Source organism: Trachurus japonicus, chromosome 7 (assembly GCF_045865225.1).
Source record: "Trachurus japonicus isolate A0001 chromosome 7, Traja_1.0".
NCBI classification, from domain to species: Eukaryota; Metazoa; Chordata; class Actinopteri; order Carangiformes; family Carangidae; genus Trachurus; species Trachurus japonicus.
Genome location: NC_140913.1, coordinates 1,918,800 through 1,937,632, shown reverse-complemented (window position 1 = coordinate 1,937,632; position 18,833 = coordinate 1,918,800). Strand labels below are relative to the sequence as shown.

General features: G+C 43.8%; 1 protein-coding gene across 2 annotated transcripts in view; it reads left to right on the top strand.

Annotated features, from left to right (window-relative positions):
• The first annotated feature begins 2,335 nt into the window (after positions 1-2,335).
• Positions 2,336-18,833, top strand: part of fgd1 (FYVE, RhoGEF and PH domain containing 1) — a 28,972-nt gene continuing 12,474 nt past the window's right edge. The window contains exons 1-3 of one of the 2 annotated variants that reach the window (XM_085780769.1): positions 2,336-2,756; positions 16,929-17,216; positions 18,183-18,381. In XM_085780769.1, the coding sequence (XP_085636895.1) occupies positions 2,582-2,756; positions 16,929-17,216; positions 18,183-18,381 (662 nt within the window). In that variant the 5' untranslated portion in view covers positions 2,336-2,581. Of the gene's footprint in view, positions 2,757-9,922; positions 10,203-16,928; positions 17,217-18,182; positions 18,382-18,833 lie in introns of those variants that run through there. The other variant, XM_085780770.1, reaches the window with a different exon arrangement.

Sequence of the window (18,833 nt, the reverse complement as noted above, 5' to 3'; positions counted from 1 at the left end):
ACATCTGTATGCAGGATGTACAGCATTGACAATTTTGATTGATTATTTTGATTTTGATTTTTTTTTTTTTTTTTTTTTAAGTATATTTTTTTGGCTTTTCATGCCTTTATTCGATAGGACAGCTGAGAGTGTGACAGGAAATGGGAGGCAGAGATGGGGGGAATGACATGCAGGATAGGGCCATCCGACGCGGGACTCGAACCGGGGCCGCCTGCAGCGAGGACTACAGCCTCAACACATGGGGCGGGCGCTCTACCAACTGAGCTAAACACCGCCCCTTGATTTTTTTTTTTGACATGAGAAGTTTTCATCCATAAGTGCAAAAGAAACGTTAGTCTTTGTTTTTTATAGGCCTACTTTATAATTTATTTTTGTAACACTCTATTCAAGGTTGAGTGTGTTCAGTAAATAAAGGCATAAATGAAAATATTTGATATGTTTGTTTTTTTACATTAGTAATTAATTTTACACATAGTTTTGCATTATTTTGGTGATAAGCAACATAAAATCTGAGGAGCCACTTGGGAGCCGAAAGAGCCGGCTCTTTTTAGTGAGCCGAGCCGAAAGAACTGGCTCTCCAAAAAGAGCCGGAATTCCCATCACTAGTGTCTGTGTCTTTAAATGCAAATGAACCACTGCTTGCTCCGCCCCTTCTACCGGTCCCAGGTAGGGGTGGTATAATGCAAATTCGAAAACTAGTTACATAACTGGAAGACATCTGAGGGTATGGCTCATTAAACCACATGGATTTCAACCTATTGGGAGCCTGAACATCACAGATTTTTTTTTGTCAATTCTCACATTTTGGCGCCAGAAGGCGAGACAAACACCCACACCCTGCAGTTAAAGAGCCTTCAAAAAGTGATAATTCCATAATATGTCCCCTTTGAAACAAAAATATCGAACAAAATCTTTTATCTTCAATGTAAAAATCAACAGTTGTGATTTCATGAGTAAACTTTTTTGAGCTGGCTGAAACAGGCAGGTTTAAGTTTTTACAGTGTACAAAAATGTCTCTATGATGTTGAAATGTTTGATTTGACACCAATATCTTTCATACGGGAAAACTACGTGATCCTATTGCAAAAAAAAGAAGACACCCCCTTGCCAGAAATAGCAGCCATCTTGGAAATGGTGGCCATCTTGAATTTTTGAGTGGCTCATGTAAACACAGAACACCCAAGGCAACCAGAGCCAAAGTTCAGTATATTTGAAGGATTTCCCTGAACCCTGCAGTGATCTGCTGCCATCAGGAGATTTCACTGATGTGTGCAGATGGTGGAGCCCTCTGCTGGATTAACACTGAAGTTAAATCTGCTGCTCTTTGGTAGAGTCAGAATAAAAGAAAAGGAAAAAAGTTTCAGATGGAGCAGAGTCTGTGGTGCTCACAGTCTGTGTCTGATGGAAAAGAGGAAGAATAAAAAAAGCCCTGCTGGAATCTCTCTCCAGTTTTCCTTTTGCTTCAAGTTTCAGCCTCAAAAAACAAAAAAAACAGAAGAAGAGAAAATGAGAAACAGACCATGGAGAGAGAGAGAGAGAGAGAGGGAGGGAGGAGGAGGGGAGCTGGTCTGGGATCATATGTCTGGACGCAGGAGGAGGAGGAGGAGGAGGAATTGTGGTGTCGGTCTGCAGCTCAGATCAGATTTTCACACAAAAGCCTGAAGCTGCCGAGAGAGAGAGAGAGAGAGAGAGAGAGAGAGAGAGAGGGAGACAACTGACCGACCGACTGACCGTCTGGCTGGCTGCCTGCCTTCCTGTCTGTCTGTCTGTCTGTTTAGACAAACTGAACTGAACTGAGTCAAGAGGACGGCTACAGGAGGAGGAATCATGAAAAGTGTGCTGAAGGTTGAAGGAGTGTTGAAGGAAAAGTGAAGGCGGTTCTGCAGGTCCAGCTGAGTCTGCACATTCTGGACTGAAGTGATTCAGGAGTCCACAGAGAAGAAGAGTCCGCTTTAATGAGAGGGGGATCAAATCTGGATCAGGTTTCATCTGGGAACAGTTACTTTTCAGTTTTCTCTGTGTTCTTGCTGCTACTGATCTGATCTGAGAGCAGTCGGAGCAACAGGAAACCTGAACCAGCTGAGGCGCAGCACAAAACCTAGAGATGGTTTTTATTGTTGGATCAATTTGAGCGGATTCGTCTGGCCATTTCTGTGGAGTCTCTGAGGTCAGCCGAGTCCAGGGAGACGTGAAGACGGAGATGGAGAGGAGATTAGTGGAGTTTGGTTTTCTCAAAGAGTGAGAGAAGAAAAAGAGAGGAGGATGGGAGAGAGAGGGGGAGGATGAAGGAGGGGGGAGAGTCCACATGAAACCACCAGAGACGTGTTACTAATGAAGAGTAGACTGTCGTCCACGATCTGCTCCTGGACTGGGTCTGTGTGGTGGTGATGGTCTCTCTGAGCCTGAAGAAACAGGAAGTGACTTGTTCAAACTGTATTTGGGGCCGAGTCCTTCAGATTAAGAGTCTTGTTTTTCAGTCTGTGTGGACCATGAGTATGAACTGAAGCACTCGGTGAGACCTCGGGACCAACCTCACATCTGTGCACAGGTTGTGGTCTGACGTACCTGCGCAGGTGTCGGCATGCAGCTGAACCGACCTCGCAGCTCCCTGCTGGGGTTCAGCCTCCCCCCTACACCCCCTCCTCCTCCCCCCCCTCCCGCCTCCTTCTCCAGTCAGTTCGGCACCATGAGGTTCTCCTACCACCTGAGCCCCACACCACCACCGGTCCACGGCAGCGGCTCTGCCTGCAGGACAGGTGAGTCGCCCGGTCAGACCCTGTGTGTGTCTTCACTCAGAAACAGAAACGTGTTGAGTGAAGGTGTTTGATGTATGAAACTGTTTTGTTTATGAGACGTTTTGGATTTTTGTTGTTTCTCATGTTAAAGCAGAAGTAAAGCGGAATGTTTGTGTTAATATAAGTCTTAAATAGTTCTATCTTCCGACAGCAATCACTTCTATGGAGTGTTTGGTCTGAAACACGGGTCTGTCAGTCACTCTGCTCTGCTGTAAGCCGAGGAGAAAACTTTCCTTGTATCCTACAACCTTTATCCAATGAGGAGAGAGAACGGCATAAAGGGGCGGTCCTCTCTGTGTGTGCAGCCAAGGGATGCGCGTGAACTCCATCGGCTGACAGGAAGTTAGCCAAAACCACCGGATCGCTTACTTCTGCTTTAAATTCAGAAAACTGAAGACAAAATATCTGTCAACAGTAAAAAGTCAGAGTTTCCTCAAACTAAACATTATGACACAGAAAAACCAATGAGATTCAAGCAACTCTACAATCAACAGAACCATAGTCAGATTCCGGTTCCAGTTCAGGTTCAGGTTCAGGTTCAGGTTCAGGTTCAGGTTCAGGTTCAGGTTCAGGTTCAGGTTCAGATCTTTGTGTTTTTGAAGGATTTAATGTGTGAGACTAAAAGTCAGTGACACAGTTCATTACATTACACTCAATCTAATTATACGTAAAGCTCTCTCTCTCTCTCTCCCTCCTCCCCCCTCTCACTCCCTGGTGAAGCTGAGGTCAGACAGGTCACATGATGTTTCCATGTTTAGCATCAATGGGTGAGAAAAAGCTGTGTGTCTGTCATGTGATGGTGTTTTCAGATGAATCCAATGATATGAAAAGAAATGCATGATTTGAGTGAATGAGTGAATCTGTGTAGAATCATGATTTCCTGTGTTTAAAGCGATTCTGGCAGCTGGTCCGGGTTCTGCTTCTAGGTCTAGATGTAGGTCCTCAGTCTCTGATCCTCATCGATCTCTGGTCTTCTTCAGCCTGTGATCTTCCTCAGTCTGAACTCATCAGTTTAATCAGTGTCTCAATATAATAATAATAATAATAATAATAATAATAATAATAATAATAATAATAATAGTTTTCATCGTATTTGGGTCATTCCCGTATGAGTACCCACACTGTCTGCATGAGTACAGACACTTCCTTTGGGAGTACAGATATTTCCTGTGTGAGTATAGATCCTTCCATTGGGAGTTCAGATACTTCTTTGGGAGTACCAATACTTCCTTCTGGAGTACAGACACTAATTATGTGAGTACAGACACTTCCTTTGGAAATAAAGGTACTTCTTGTGAATGAGTACCTTCCTACCCATTCTCAGGTCATCTGCCAGCTCTCATGAAGGGTCCACCACATTTTTCCATGCCAAACACTCTTGGTTGTAGTGGTTTATAAAGTCATCATTTAAAGGGACAACGAGGAGTTTTGTAAAAGTGAAGTGTTTTCACACTACATTTATGAGCCTCCGCGCACCGTGAAATTCTTTCTTTTGACCGGTGCAAGACAGACTCATGTTGTTATTCATCAAGAATTAAAGTCAGAGGTTCAAAGACGATCACATACCTTCGTAGTCCCGACCATAAACGGCGATTCGGCGGCGTTATTCTCATGAGCGTCCGCGAAACCGAAAGTAAGGAAACGCTGGTCGGCTCGACCAGCATTTCCACCATTAATTAAAATGACAAAATAACGATAGAGACAAAACGATATATTTATTGAAAATGGGCCCATTAACAAGTGTGGGTAACGTAGATTCATCTACATTAACGTGAGACTTTTTTATAACCAAATAGAAACTCCTTGTTGTCCCTTTAAGACATCAAGTACGTAATGATGCTAACTTAAAAAATTATGTTTGTAGCCTACTCACCCGATGAAATTAGTTGTTGCATCGTATTTCAGGATGTAGCCTACTTGTGCATCTAAGAAAACGGCACATGTTTGTGTGTGTGTGTGTGTGTGTGATTATTTGTGAGGAAGCGTTATAAACCTTATGTTGTCTGGTCCTCACATCATCAAACGGCTGTGTGAGGGTTCAGACCTGGTTTAAGGTCTAGGTTAGGTAGGCTATGGAATTTGAGATCTGGGGTTTAGTTGCCAAGCAACCAGCTGAACTCTTACCAAAGCTAAAATCAAAGTGGTTTAAACACTGATGGAAAACTTACAGATAATAATTTTGATACTGAGTTGTGTGAGTAAGTGACACACAATAAAGGTCATGAAGATGACCATTATACATGTGAAGTATGAAACTTGTTCACATGTGACAAATTGGTCTAGAGGTCAGTGAAGTATCCTGCAGCAGCCTCACTGGTCCCAAAGTTGTGACCCCCCCCCCCCAACTCTTAGTCACCCTACCCACGGCCTCCCAGCATGCCATGCAGCAGGACATGTAGAGACAGATATGAGCAGATATGAATGCAGAGCTGAGGGTTAAAAATAGACGACAGATTCAGCTGCTCTACACGAAAGATAAACCAAACTCTGCGCGCGTGTGTGTAGGCTGTGTGTGTGTGTGTGCGTGTGAGAGAGAGAGAGAGAGAGAGCGCTTACTGACACATTGAAGTACCACTGGTGATTCTACTACAGTCTCAACTGTTCCTCTTGTATATTTGTGGTTTACATGTAAAATCAAACTGACCAGCATGTTTCAGTTAACATGATTAGTTCCATATATAAAATTGTAACAGGTGTCCCTGCATGTGGAAACGCCATGTCACATGTTTTACTATAGACTCATGAGTTGAAACTCAAAGCAGAAACTTGAAAATGTCAAATGCAGGCTCATGGATCTTGTGTAAAGATAAAAACATGGTCTCTAGCAGAGGTTAGCTAGCTCTCCAGACAAGCTCTTCAATTACTATATTGAACAGGTTAGCACACTGTTTTTCAACCTTGGGGTTGGGACCCCACATGGGGTCGCCTGGAATTCAAAGGGGGTCGCCTGACATGTCTACTAATTGATAAAAAAAAAAGACTGATAAAAATATTCTTTTAACTAATTATTATACTTTTCATGATTTAAACACCACACACATAATCTTAAACAACTGTATTCCATACTTTCACTTGCCCAAATCAACTAACTAAATCAACTTCAAGTAAAATACAGCATATAAAAATATCTAAGCTGACGCATGATTGACGGTCGCAATCACATGACTGCACGTGATGTCAAAATGGGGTCACAAGCCAAAAAAGGTTGGGTTAGCATTCTCAGCTCAGGTCATTGTATATTACAAGCCCTTCCTTGGGGAAGTTTTAATTAGTTAGCATGTTAGCTACCTTGCCACCCAACTCCTGGCTAAACTACCAGTGAACATGGTTAGACAGTAGACACACTGCGACTACTATCAACACTTAATGCAACTGTGGTGTCAATTCATACAGAGCAACTATAGAATAGGAATAAGAATAAGAATTACTTTAATAATTCCCACCAAACCTTTGAAATATGATGAACAGCTGGGCAGTCATGTTATAAGAAGCCATGGATAGAGTGAACACAGTTATCAGATGACAACCTTCTATTGTGTGTCTTTATTGCTTGTTAGCCTGCTGTAGATTGAGATGTCAATCTGATCTCAATTTGGTATTAAAACCAGGTGTTAATGGAGTCCGTCTGTGATGTCATCAGTGACATCAGTCTTGGGTATTAGGGCCTACCTTTTTCCATTGATGCTACTGTTTAGCACTGTTGCTGCTGTTTGCATTGTTTCATGTTCTGTGCCATTTCTACCATTCTCACTGCAAATAGAAAAGTCTTGTTGTTTGAAACTAGAATAGTTTGTCTTAGTACTACCGCATTCCCACAACCCCACCCCCACAAAACACAAAATAGATATAGCTGCATAGAACTGTTAACATCCCCTCCTCCCAGTTTTAGACCAGACCAACAGCTCAACTCTCCACAGACATGTCAAGGCCACACGCACACGCACACGCACACGCACACGCACACGCACACGCACACGCACACACACTCACTCTCTCTCTCTCTCTCTCTCTCTCTCTCTCTCTCTCTCTCTCTCTCTCTCTCTCTCTCTCTCTCTCTCTCTCTCCCCATTCATAGATGTCCTGAGGGAATGGACGAGCAAGCTTTGCTCTCTTTAGGTCACTGGGTCGCCCACTGTTGCTCTGGGGGATGGGAGTTGTGTATGTGTGTGTGCGTGCATGCTTCTGTGAGGTCAGAGGTCAACCTGTAGTTTTATCTCCTCCCCTGCCAGATGATGACAGGGTGTGTTTGTTTTTTGGCCTTATGAGGGAGCAGAGGTTTTTATCCTCCATGGACAAGAGGAGTTCAAAGTTCTCTGTTTTGCTGAACATGGTATCTTCCAGCAAGTGGGTGGTGATGGAATTGGTGGGAATAGTGATGGAGGTGCTGATGGTTGTGATTGAGGTGATGATGGTGTTTGCTTACCAAAAGCTACAGCCATCGTTGTGTTTACCATCGGCCTACAAGAAGCTGTATGGCACGCTACAGTAACCTCATTTTGCAGCCCAGGGCTGGTTAGTATATCACTTTCAGAAGATATGGGCTAGCTGGTTGCCATGTTATCCTCAGTAGAGGACACATTGGTGTTTCTCTTGTCCTTGATCAGTGATGGGAATAACAACGTGATAAAATAACTGTTACTAATGGTGCTAATTTTTTCAGTAACGAGTAAAATTACTGTCCCTCGTTATAACGCAGTTACCGTTACCGACAATAAAATGGGCCGTTACTTGACTCAAGAAGTCCCGTCACAAAATAATAGACTCGTTAAAGTGTAGGCTACTTTATATACACATTTTTTATTCAGTCTGTCAACTAGTCGGAAAAAAGGCGTTTATCTGGAACTAACTCACTCAGTATTCCTCCGCACAGGCAGGAGGAATACTGAGTGAGTTGGTTAGTTCCAGATAAACGGGAGCTTGGGGTTATGGTTAGGGGGTTAGGGGGGCGAGTTTAAGTAATTTGACATACTTTTTTGTAAAATACTCAAATAATGCAATAGTTACTTTTCCTGGTAATTTGTTACTTTTATGGTAAAGTAACAAGTAACTATATCTTATTACTTTTTAAAAGTATTGTCCCCAACACTGTCCTTGACACAGCTGTGGTGAAAAAAGGGATGAGGTTTGTTACTGAACTCAGTGTTTCCCTTGAACTGGTAAATAAACAGCTGCTATTGCTAATGTTAAAGGGACAACGAGGAGTTTCTATTTGGTTATAAAAAAGTCTCACGTTAATGTGGATGAATCTTCGCTACCCACACTTGTTAATGGGCCCATTTTCGATAAATATATCGTTTTGTCTCTATCGTTATTTTGTTATTATTAGTGGTGGTGGAAATGCTGGTTGAGCCGACCAGCGTTTCTTTACTTTCGGTTTCTTGGCGAGTCATGAGAATAACGCCGCCGATTCGCCATTTATGGTCGGAACTACGACGGTATGTGATCGTCTTCCAACCTCTGACTTTAATTCTTGATGAATGAAAACATGAGTCTGTCTTGCGCCGGTCAAAGAATTTCACGGTGCGCGCGGAGGCTCATAAATGTAGTGTGAAAACGCTTTGCTTTTCCAAAACTCCTCGTTGTCCCTTTAACTAGTCTATATAACCATAGGTAGGCTACACATGGAGATACTCTTTCAAATATGTTGGTTCAAAAACCAGGGGGAGTGTTTGTTTCAGTGAGGCATGTATGTTTTATCTAACACAGACTGATATTGGTTTGTTTGATTCAAGCTTTAACACTGAAGGCTTGGGATAGTTTCCTGTCTATGTGGTCCACAGTCAGAAGCTTAATGGAGAATGTTTGTTTTTGTTCATGTAATGACACAGCTGTGGGGTGGAGTTAGACCAAGGCTGGAAGATATTTTTAGGTTCAGCAGGATGTCAATGGAAGAGGGGCACTTGTTTTTTTATGCTTTGTTAAGCCCGACTCTGACCTTAACCCTGTAGTCCTGATTCTGACCAGGTGGATGGCACCTGATGAGGGACCCTCTGGGCTGAGCTGAGGCTCCCTGTGGATGAGACCTGGAGCTGACCTAGAACCCACCTCGGGGACTGTTTGGAAACACTGATAGTAATTGATTCCTTTCTTCTTTATTACTACCTGGTCTGGTGGTGGGTGACTCACTCATGAACCATCTGGACCTTCCAGGTCAACTCGTTCTATTCTGGAAATGTCCTGAAGATGACTGAGATGTTACAGACCCATGATGGAGCGATCCAGAGACAGTCTGTTGGTGGGCTGGTGTTAGTGAGCAGCTTCACTGTTGCTTTAAAGGGATAGTTCACCCAAAATTCAAATTTCACTCATTATCTACTCACCACCTCATGTCAACTAAGAGGTGTGAGAATTTTCAGAGTCCTCCGTGCCTTCTCTGAGTTACGGGGGGTTGTCAATGGATACCAACTTTCTTCGTCCAAAAAGACACCAAAAAACATCCAAATACCTCCATACTGCTCGTGTGTAATGTCCCTCTTGTATTGAAGCCCTGACATGAGAAATTGTTCTGAAAAAAATTTAATAAGTCTATATTTTAAGTTTGTTTGTAGCGGAAGCTCCCAGTGTCTCAGTTCACTGCTCTTCCTGTGTGTGGCGGAACAATTTCTCATGTCGGGGCTTCAATACAAGAGGGACATTACAGACGAGCAGTATGGAGGTATTTGGATGTTTTTTGGTGTGTCTTTTTGGACAAAGAAAGTTGGTATCCATTGGACAAATACTGCTACGCGGACCCCCCCCCCCCCCCGTAACTCAGAGAAGGGACGGAGGACTCCGAAAATTCTCACAGCTCTTAGTCGACATGAGGGCGAGTAGATGACGAGTGAAATTTGAATTTGGGGTGAACTATCCCTTTAACTGTAGGTATACTGCTGTCCAAGGACAGACAGTCAGACCATCAGGTTTCTGATCAGATTTACATTCACTGTCATCACTGCTCTGCTCTCTACCCCCCCCCCACCTTACCCTCTCAGTCTTCTTAATTTGTTGTCAAGGAAACCAAAATGGAGGAGAGACACAGGGAGAGCCACCATCTCTCCTCTCTCTCTCTCTCTCTCTCGCTCTCTCCCCCTCCCTCCCTCCCTGCTGCCGCCCGCCGCTCACACACCGGGCAGCCCACTGAACCAAACCGTGCGGATCTAACCTACTTATCCGTCCTGAAGCGGCAGCCTGTCGGTCTGCGGTCGGTCGGATAGCTGTCGGTGTGTCTGTGGGTCCGAACCGTTCCGCTCCGGTCCGGACCGCGCTGTGTGTGTGCGTGCGCGCGTGTGTGTGTGTTTGGAGCTGACCCGGTTTCTTCTCCTGCTGTGGACCGGGAGAGCCGCTCTCTCCCCGCACCAACATTTTCTTTAATGACCGGATTTGTGTTTTGCTGCGCGATGTACATGGACAGAAGCAGCCTGACCAGGGGTGAGTCTGCATCTGCATCTGCATCCCCCCCCCCCCCCTCTCTCTCTCTCTCTCACACACACACACACACACACACACACACACACACACACACACACACACACACACACACACACACACACACGTAGCTGCTGATAACCGCTGCACAAACGCGCACGCGCACACAGCTGCAGCCTCATCACAACTGTGATTCATTTTTATTTGATTTCTGCAGAAACATCATGATGGTAATGAAAATAATCTCATGATGGTGTTGTGGGGGGGTGGGAATGGCAAATGCGCGTCCACATAGGCTGTCATGCACGTGCACACACTGACCGACATCTCGCCGCAGTGAATGTAGGCTAGTATGGCTGCGTGATACTGCGTCTGCCAGATGTGGGGCTCTGCTGCTGCTCTCAGATCAGCTGATCAATGATCAATACATGCTGTATTCCATCAACACACGGGCATTTGACAGATTCAACAGACAAGATCCGGACTGTGTGTGTGTGTGTGTGTGTGTGAGAGTGTGAGTGTGAGTGTGAACAGCAGGATGGAGGTGGTATTAATAATTAGCATGTGTGCAGTGTTGGTTTGTTTCTGCAGACAGACGACACACCCCCTCCACCACACACACACACACACACACACACACACACACACACACACACACACACACACACACACAGTGGATGCAGAATCAGAATCTCTTCATGTTAACCCTTGAAATGGTGGTGCTGTTGGTGTTAACGTTTGGTCTGTGTCTGATCAGGAGCTCCAGTCAATATAGGTTGTAATGCAGCAGAACAGCTGGCCTGAGATCAGATCACACCAACAGACCAGAACCTCTATGACCATTGACAGCTATAGAACATAAAGCAGCTAGCACCTCAATGATCCTAAGAACCTTATCCAGTGAGTTAGATTGAACAGTGCCATTGAGCACAGGGAAAATCACTGAACATCACTCACATCATCACACAACTGTGACACATAGCAGACCAGACAACACAGACACATTGTGTTGTTCCCTCAGTGACAATGTAAAGGACGTAAAAAAAACAAACATCCGCAATTACTGCAAAACACTTAGAACATGTATTGAGTAGAACCACTTAAATTCCTACATGAACCTCCTTAGTGGTCTTCATGACCACAAGACATGATCGATAAAACCTCCCAAAGAATAATTAGAAGTTTGAACATTTTCAGTGAGAACAAGAACCATCTAAAAGACTAGAACCACCCACAGAATCCCCACAATGTCTTATGGATCCTATAAATGCACCTAAAGAACGAAGTGAGGAAACCTAATCACAACTAGACAACAAGAACCACATAAAGGACATAGAACTCACTCTGAAACCTCCTTAAGAATAACTATACTAGGATCACCTCATTGGCCAATGGGATCATTTAAAAACTTAATAGAACCCCCTAAAAGATTTCTAGAGCAACATAAAGCACCAGTTGAAACCCCTCTAAGACCTCTATAATCATATTAAGGCCCCGTAGAACCCTCTCGAGGATGAACTGAGCCCCAGAATGCACCATTTATCAATAGGACCGCTTAAAGGACCACTACAGCATGACTTAAAGAGACTTAAACCTAATGTAGCCTGTGAATTAATGGACAGATTGATGACGGGTGACAGGTGGCGTGTGGATGATGTGGATTTAGTCCTGGTGGTTGTGTGAGCAGAGCACAGAGCTCAACTGTCAATCACAGATCTGTGATCTGGTATTCTGCAGCAGTGAAGGTGCAGAGAGAATATTTAGATTTTCATAAAGCAACTGTTGTTTTCTATTCAGCTGCAGCATCTGGTTCTGATGAGGCCTGCAATATAACATGCATCACTGACATACATGTGTGTGTGGGTGACAGTGGTGCTGCATCAGCCTTGATGTATTAAAGGAACAGTCAAGCATTTCTTGTTCTCAGCTCTGTGTACTGATCCAGAATGGGGTTAGCTTAGCTTAGCGCATAAAACCAGAAACATGCAAAGGGAAGCTGTTGGTTAAGTCGAAAAGATCTAGAAACCTACCTTCCCAGACTTAAATGCCAGAAATATTGATCCAGGTACTCTCTGTGAACACTCACCAGAATCTGGCTCATGGAGAAACATCTTTTACTTGGGTGAATATCTTGTGTTTGTGTGGGCGGAGCTCACTGACTGAAAAATATTGTATAGTGAAACAAAGATGCTGCAGACCAACCCAGCTACTAAATTTGCCAGTCTAACGGACCTATACAGTATATATACATACTGATCTGTTGCTCTGATCTTTGTTTGCACCATCATACCAACCAACCAACCAACCAACCAACCAACAACCTCCCTCCTTCCTACTGACCTATATCAAGCATTGGTAACCTATCCCACAAAGGGCCAGTGTGGCTACAGGTTTTCTTTCCAACCAAGCCGCAGCACACCAGACCTGCCTCATTTAATCAACTGATCTCAGTCTTCAGACAGTTGAGTGGTCAAACTGTGCACTCTTGGTTGGTTGGAACAAAAACCTGCCACCACAGGGCTTTTTGAGGAATGGTTTGCCTGTTCACCTACCTGTCGCTAACCAGTCTTCTTGCATATTAATTTGCACACTGAGGTTAAGTAGTTTTTAATTGTCCAGGGGTAGTAGACAGGTTCATCTTGAGAGTATCTTGCAGATAACCTGCCTAGAGGACTACAATCTGGCACATTTACAGGTACTATGGTACATGTTTTATTAATGTGCATTGTCCTGACTTCTAAATAAATAAATTACAAATTACAAGATAATTCCTCACACTTGAAGTGTAAGAGAGTAAAGTAGAGGAAGTTTGGGTGGTGAATGTCCAATAATAGCCTTATAGCCTTAGCCTGCTTGATTTTTAAACCACCTACAAGCAACCAAATCAAACCCAAAGGTATGAAGTGTCCTAATAAACAGGCACTGGTCAACTGGCACTGGTAGAGGCAGTAGCACAGTGTTTCCTTTTTTAGCATTCATTATTGTTCACATAAGGCAGTCGATAGGTGCATGCGACCCGTTCTGTCAAAGCTCTTTAAGTTCTCCACTGTCCATAGTGAGGTCTGCCTCCCTACACTGGTTCTTAAATTGTGTTATTTTATGGTGACTGTGATTGGACTTTACCTTCGGGTGGTACACATGCTCTTTCAGGCAGAATTTATTCACCTGAACCCAATAAGATTCAGACAGCAGGGACTTTTGCTGAAGCTCAACAACCCTGTGAGATCCAGACCACCTACAGACCTGTTTTTTTCCTAATGTCGAGGGTTAGGGTTTGCTCACTGTGGCAGTGGTGATTGCATGAGAGCATATATGAACATTCCCTTAGGAAGGATAGGAGGGGTGAAAGAAAATTGACATCCCCAGTGTCGTACCCCTTGCCTTCAGTCATCCTGACTAATGGGGCTGAGGAACTTCAGCTTCTTGTTCTCCACCAACACAAGTTCACAGACAGTTCCTGGCTACCGTACTGTGAAGACATTAGTATTCTTGTAGGCTGACTCACTGGATGTGGGCTGTAGGTATGAACCTGTCAGTGGGTGCCGAGCTCTCCTCTCTCTTGTCTTTATCTTGTTTTCAAAACCTCCTTCTCCTCAGTAAAGAGCAATCCCTTAGCTGCAGCATTCACACTGGACATAATGAGTTCTGGTTATGGTCTGTATGCTGTGCTGTCAATTGGCAGCATTCCAATAAATGTGTAAAATCTTCCTCAAAGAAAACACATTACAGTAAACAAGCATAAATCTACATATAGATGTTCCACCAAGACAGGTTTTCACCATTTCACCCACAGCTGATGTCAGTGCAGTATTGATCATCTGACAGGTTTCTGATCATTTATGAATTATTCATCAGTCTGAGAGGACAAAGAAATCGAGAGCTCAGCAGAAAGCAGAGAATAAACCTGGAGGACCTCTGACCTGCAGGACTGAGGTCCTGGAGAACAGTTGACCTTAAGGACAAGGTACCTGGAGGACTGAGGTCCTGGAGAACTGATGAAATGAATGAAAGAGGTCCTGGAGGGCTGATGTCTTGAAAAATTGTTAACCAGGAAGACTAGGTGGTACATGGAAGACCAATGACCTGGAGAACTGTTAACCTGTAGGACTAGCAACTAGTGAATTTCACTAATGCTTTACTCATTATCTACTCACCCTCATGTCGACTAAGGGCTGGGAGAAGTTTCAGAGTCCTCCGTGCCTTCTCTGAGTTACAACGGGGCTCTGTGCAGCACTGCATGTCCATATGACGGTTGAGAACGGAACTCACTTCTTCGTCCAAATACCTCCATAGTGCTCGTCTGTAATGTCCCTCTTGTATTGAAGCCCCAACATGAGAAATTGTTCCGAAAAAACTTAAATAAGTATAGGTTTTAAGCTTGTTTGTAGCGGAAGCTTCCAGTGTTGCTCTGCCGGAATCTCGTGCGATTTGCGGAGCCGTGAACTGGGTGTCAATGCAAATCGTGCGAGATTTGCACAGACACAGGCAAAGCAGTGAACTGAGACACTGGGAGCTTCTGCTACAAACAAGCTTAAAACATAGACTTATTTAATTTTTTTCGGAACAATTTCTCATGTCGGGGCTTCAATACAAGAGGGACATTACAGACGAGCACTATGAAGGTATTTGGATGTTTTTTGGTGTGTCTTTTTGGACGAAGAAAAGTGAGCTCCGTTCGCAGTGTTGCGCCGAGCCCCCCTGTAACTCAGAGAAGGCACGGAGGACTCTGAAACTTCTCCCAGCCCTTAGTCGACATGAGGGTGAGTAGATAATGAGTGAAATTTCAATTTTGAGTGAAATATCCCTTTAACCTGTAGGACTAGTGACCCGGAGAACTGTTAACCTGTAGGACTAGTGACCTGGAGAGCTGGGGAAATTCATTTTGACCCTCAATGGATGATTGGTACTGGTAGTGGTTTGATTTGGTCAGTGTTTGGTTTTCTGGTCTGATGCTGAGTCTTATGATCAGGCAGGCTTTTTAACCTGCACGACTTCAAGTCTGGAACGCACCATTAGCCACTGTTCTGAAGCATTATGGGAATTGTAGTACAGTTGATGTGACACCAACAATCTCTTTTGGTTGAAGTTGCTAAGAGTTCAAGAAAATATAAGTCATGACTTTCACATAACTGTGGTCTTGACATTTCAGGTTTATTTTGAAAGTGATGTTGTTGTTTCAAATGATCAGCTGTCAGGAGGGATTCAGCCAATGAGCTGCAGCCGTTAGACAGACAAACCACCAGACGTCATATGGAAGCTATTACTGAGCCTGCATGTGTGTGTGTGAAATCAGCTGATTGTAAAAACAGCCACACCACCACAAGTTGGTAACACACACACACACACACACACACACACACACACACACACACACACACACACACACACACACACACACACACACACACACACACACACACACACACAAAACCTTGTATTCCTATCTTTGTAAGGACACTAGTTCATACAGCATAAGCCCCTTACTCTGCTTATTATGTACATGGAGAGACTAGAATTATCCAGTGATGTACAGTAACACATAAAAAAAAACTAATGTCAATTATGGGGTTTTACTTTTGTGATTTCATCATTAGACATTTGTCCTGAGATGGTGATCCTACAAAAGGAACAGGTTGCATCGTATGCTCCTGTGCCTGATACCTTAACAAAAGGCTTGCTGTCCATCCATGAACATGGATTCTCATCCTCTGATTTTTTTTTATTTCTGAATCTCTCTCAGTGATTTTGTAAATAATTCACTCAGCCTCTTTCAAAGAGTTGTTCCTGAAGAAATGTAAAGCAAACACAAGTACAGAATCCTGACGTCTATCACAGAGTACATTCGTAAAATTAGCTTTTTTCAATCAATCAATTCAGCTCTGAAAATTCACTTGCATCTTGCTGAGATGTTTACTTATATAAAAAAAATAAAAATATAGGATTCAAAATACTTAAAATTGTCAATATCATACTCACATTTCCCTTGTTGAGATGTCGGCCATTTTAAAAAGAGACACACAGGAAGTATGGAAGGTCACACCCCCACACACAAGATATCATAGTAAAGGGCAGGTTGCTCCCTTTAAGAAACAACATGACTTGAAAGGGATAGTTCACCCAAAATTGAAAGGGAGAAGTTTCAGAGCTATCCGTGGCTTCTCTGAGTTACAGGGGGTCTCGGCCTAGCAGTGCATGTCCATATAATGGTTGCAAATGGATACCAACTGTCTTCGTAACAAAAAGACACACCAAAAAACATCCAAATACCTCCATGCTGCTCGTATGTAATGTCCGTCTTGTACTGAAGCCCCGAAATGCGTAATTGTCCCGAAAAAATTAAATAAGTCTATATTTCAGGGAAGAGGAGCTTCTGCTACAAACAAGCTTCTGCTACAAACAAGCTTGAAAAATAGACTTTTAAATTTTTTTTCGGGACAATTTCGCATTTTGAGGCTTCAATACAAGACGGACATTACATACGAGCAGCATGGAGTTATTTGGATGTCTTTTGGTGTGTCTTTTTGTTACGAAGACAGTTGGTATCCATTTGCAACCGTTACATGGACATGCACTGCTACACCGAGACCCCCTGTAACTCAGAGAAGCCACGGAGGACTCTGAAACTTAGTCCACATGAGGGGGAGTAGATAATGAGTGAAATTTCAATTTAAAAATGTGTTGCTGGGTCTCAGGAGACTATGATCATCATGCTCCTCTGCCCCTCTCCAGGTCCCTCCTCCTCCAGTCCCAGTTTGCTGACAAAGAGTCTCTCTCTGGAGCCATCCTGCTCTCCGTGTGGCCACCAGGGGGCACTGGACGCCGACACTCCCCAGCAGCCCAGCTCTGACCCAGGGACCAGCTTCTCCTCCCTGGAGGGAGGGGTGGAGCTAACGGAGCGCCGAGGGTCTGCTGCCGGGCTGCTACTGGTCAATGACACGGGGCCGCCGGAGCTGCCAGCTACCACAATAACACCACCGAGCAAGAGCCGTCCACCGCTGCCCGGGCCCAAACCTCAGGGTGAAACACTCAACACAAGCATCTATTTTTATTTAAAGGGATATTTCAACATTTTGGCAAATTTGCCCATTACCCTAATCCCCATAGTTTTAGGAGTAGGTTCATTACCTTTAATTGTCAGTGCAAGCTGTTTTGAGATCGGCGGGACAGAGATGTGAGCTCTGCACAGCGTGCGGTATTTCCGGGCTTTCTCCCCATCAAACTCATCAAATACACAATCCAACAACTCCAAAACGCTCTGGTGGACAATTTGTGACCTGCACATTCACCACGCTATGAAATAATAATGGAACGTTACGAGACAGAGTTGTTTTCGAGGTAAATACGCAGCCGGAACTACATTCCAGACACGGCTGCTCAGCAGTGACTTCAAAAGCGAAAGTAGTTCAGAGTATTTGCTTCGTGTGTCGTAATGTTACATAATTATACGTCATTATCTCATAGCGTGGTGAATGTGCAGGTCACAACTTGTCCACCAGTGTGTTTTGGAGTTGTTGGATTGTGTATTTATTTAGTTTGATGAAGGAAATGTAGAAATACCATATGACTCCGGTGCGTTAGCTGAGCAGCTCACGTCTCTGCCCCACTGATCTAAAAATAGCTTGCACCGACAATGGGCTTTATGCACAGCTCCACTACTTCCTGGAATAAGCCAGCTCGTTTATTTCCTGTCTTACATTATTGGACCAACTGATTAATCCAGGTGTGCCTGACCATTGTTGTGAGGTCAGACACACCTGGATTAATCAGTTGGTCCAATAATGTAAGACAGGAAATAAACGAGCTGGCTTATTTCAGGAAGTAGTGGAGCTGTGCATAAAGCCCATTAAAGGTAATGAACCTACTCTTAGGTTTATTCGCCCATTATGGCAATGGGCGAATATGCCAAAAATGTTGCAATATCCCTTTAAAGGTCAAAAACACTCATGACATACAGTAACTGACCTGTTACTCCATCCTCCACAGTCCCCCCGAAACCTCCGCACCTCCAACAGCAGGCGGGGGCATCCAGGCCACGCCCCAGGGCTCCAGACAAGCCCCTCCCCCCCCCCCCACCCTGTAGACCGCTCCCAGCAGACCCTCGAGGGGGGCGCTCTCCACCCACACGCGGCGACGGTACCGCTTCCCCGACCTGTGTCCTATCACTCATCGAGAAGTTTGAACGGTGAGTTCTGATTGGTCGGAGGAGGTGTGATGTCGTCATTTAAAATTTGTGTGAGAGATTGTTTGTTTTGTTTATTTAGATCCCCATTAGCTTTTGCCACGCAGCAGCTATTATCTTTTCATCTTCATAAATGACGAATACAAACCATTAACACACACATTAATACACAAAAACAAAAATACATACAGAAAACACATACCTAATACATACACATACAAAACAAAACATCCAAGACAAACACTTAACATATATTACCCGCTCCTACATTGAATCACTACACAACAAGGATGCCAAGACCCAATTTACAAATATAGGCTACTAATGGTCAAAATTGCGATCAAAATAATAATCTCTTAGTTTCATTTTAAAACTAACCATATTTCTTTGTTGTATAACATAATTCCCTCTTACATAATTCCCCTTAATAACTTACTTTGCAGTTATTATTAATG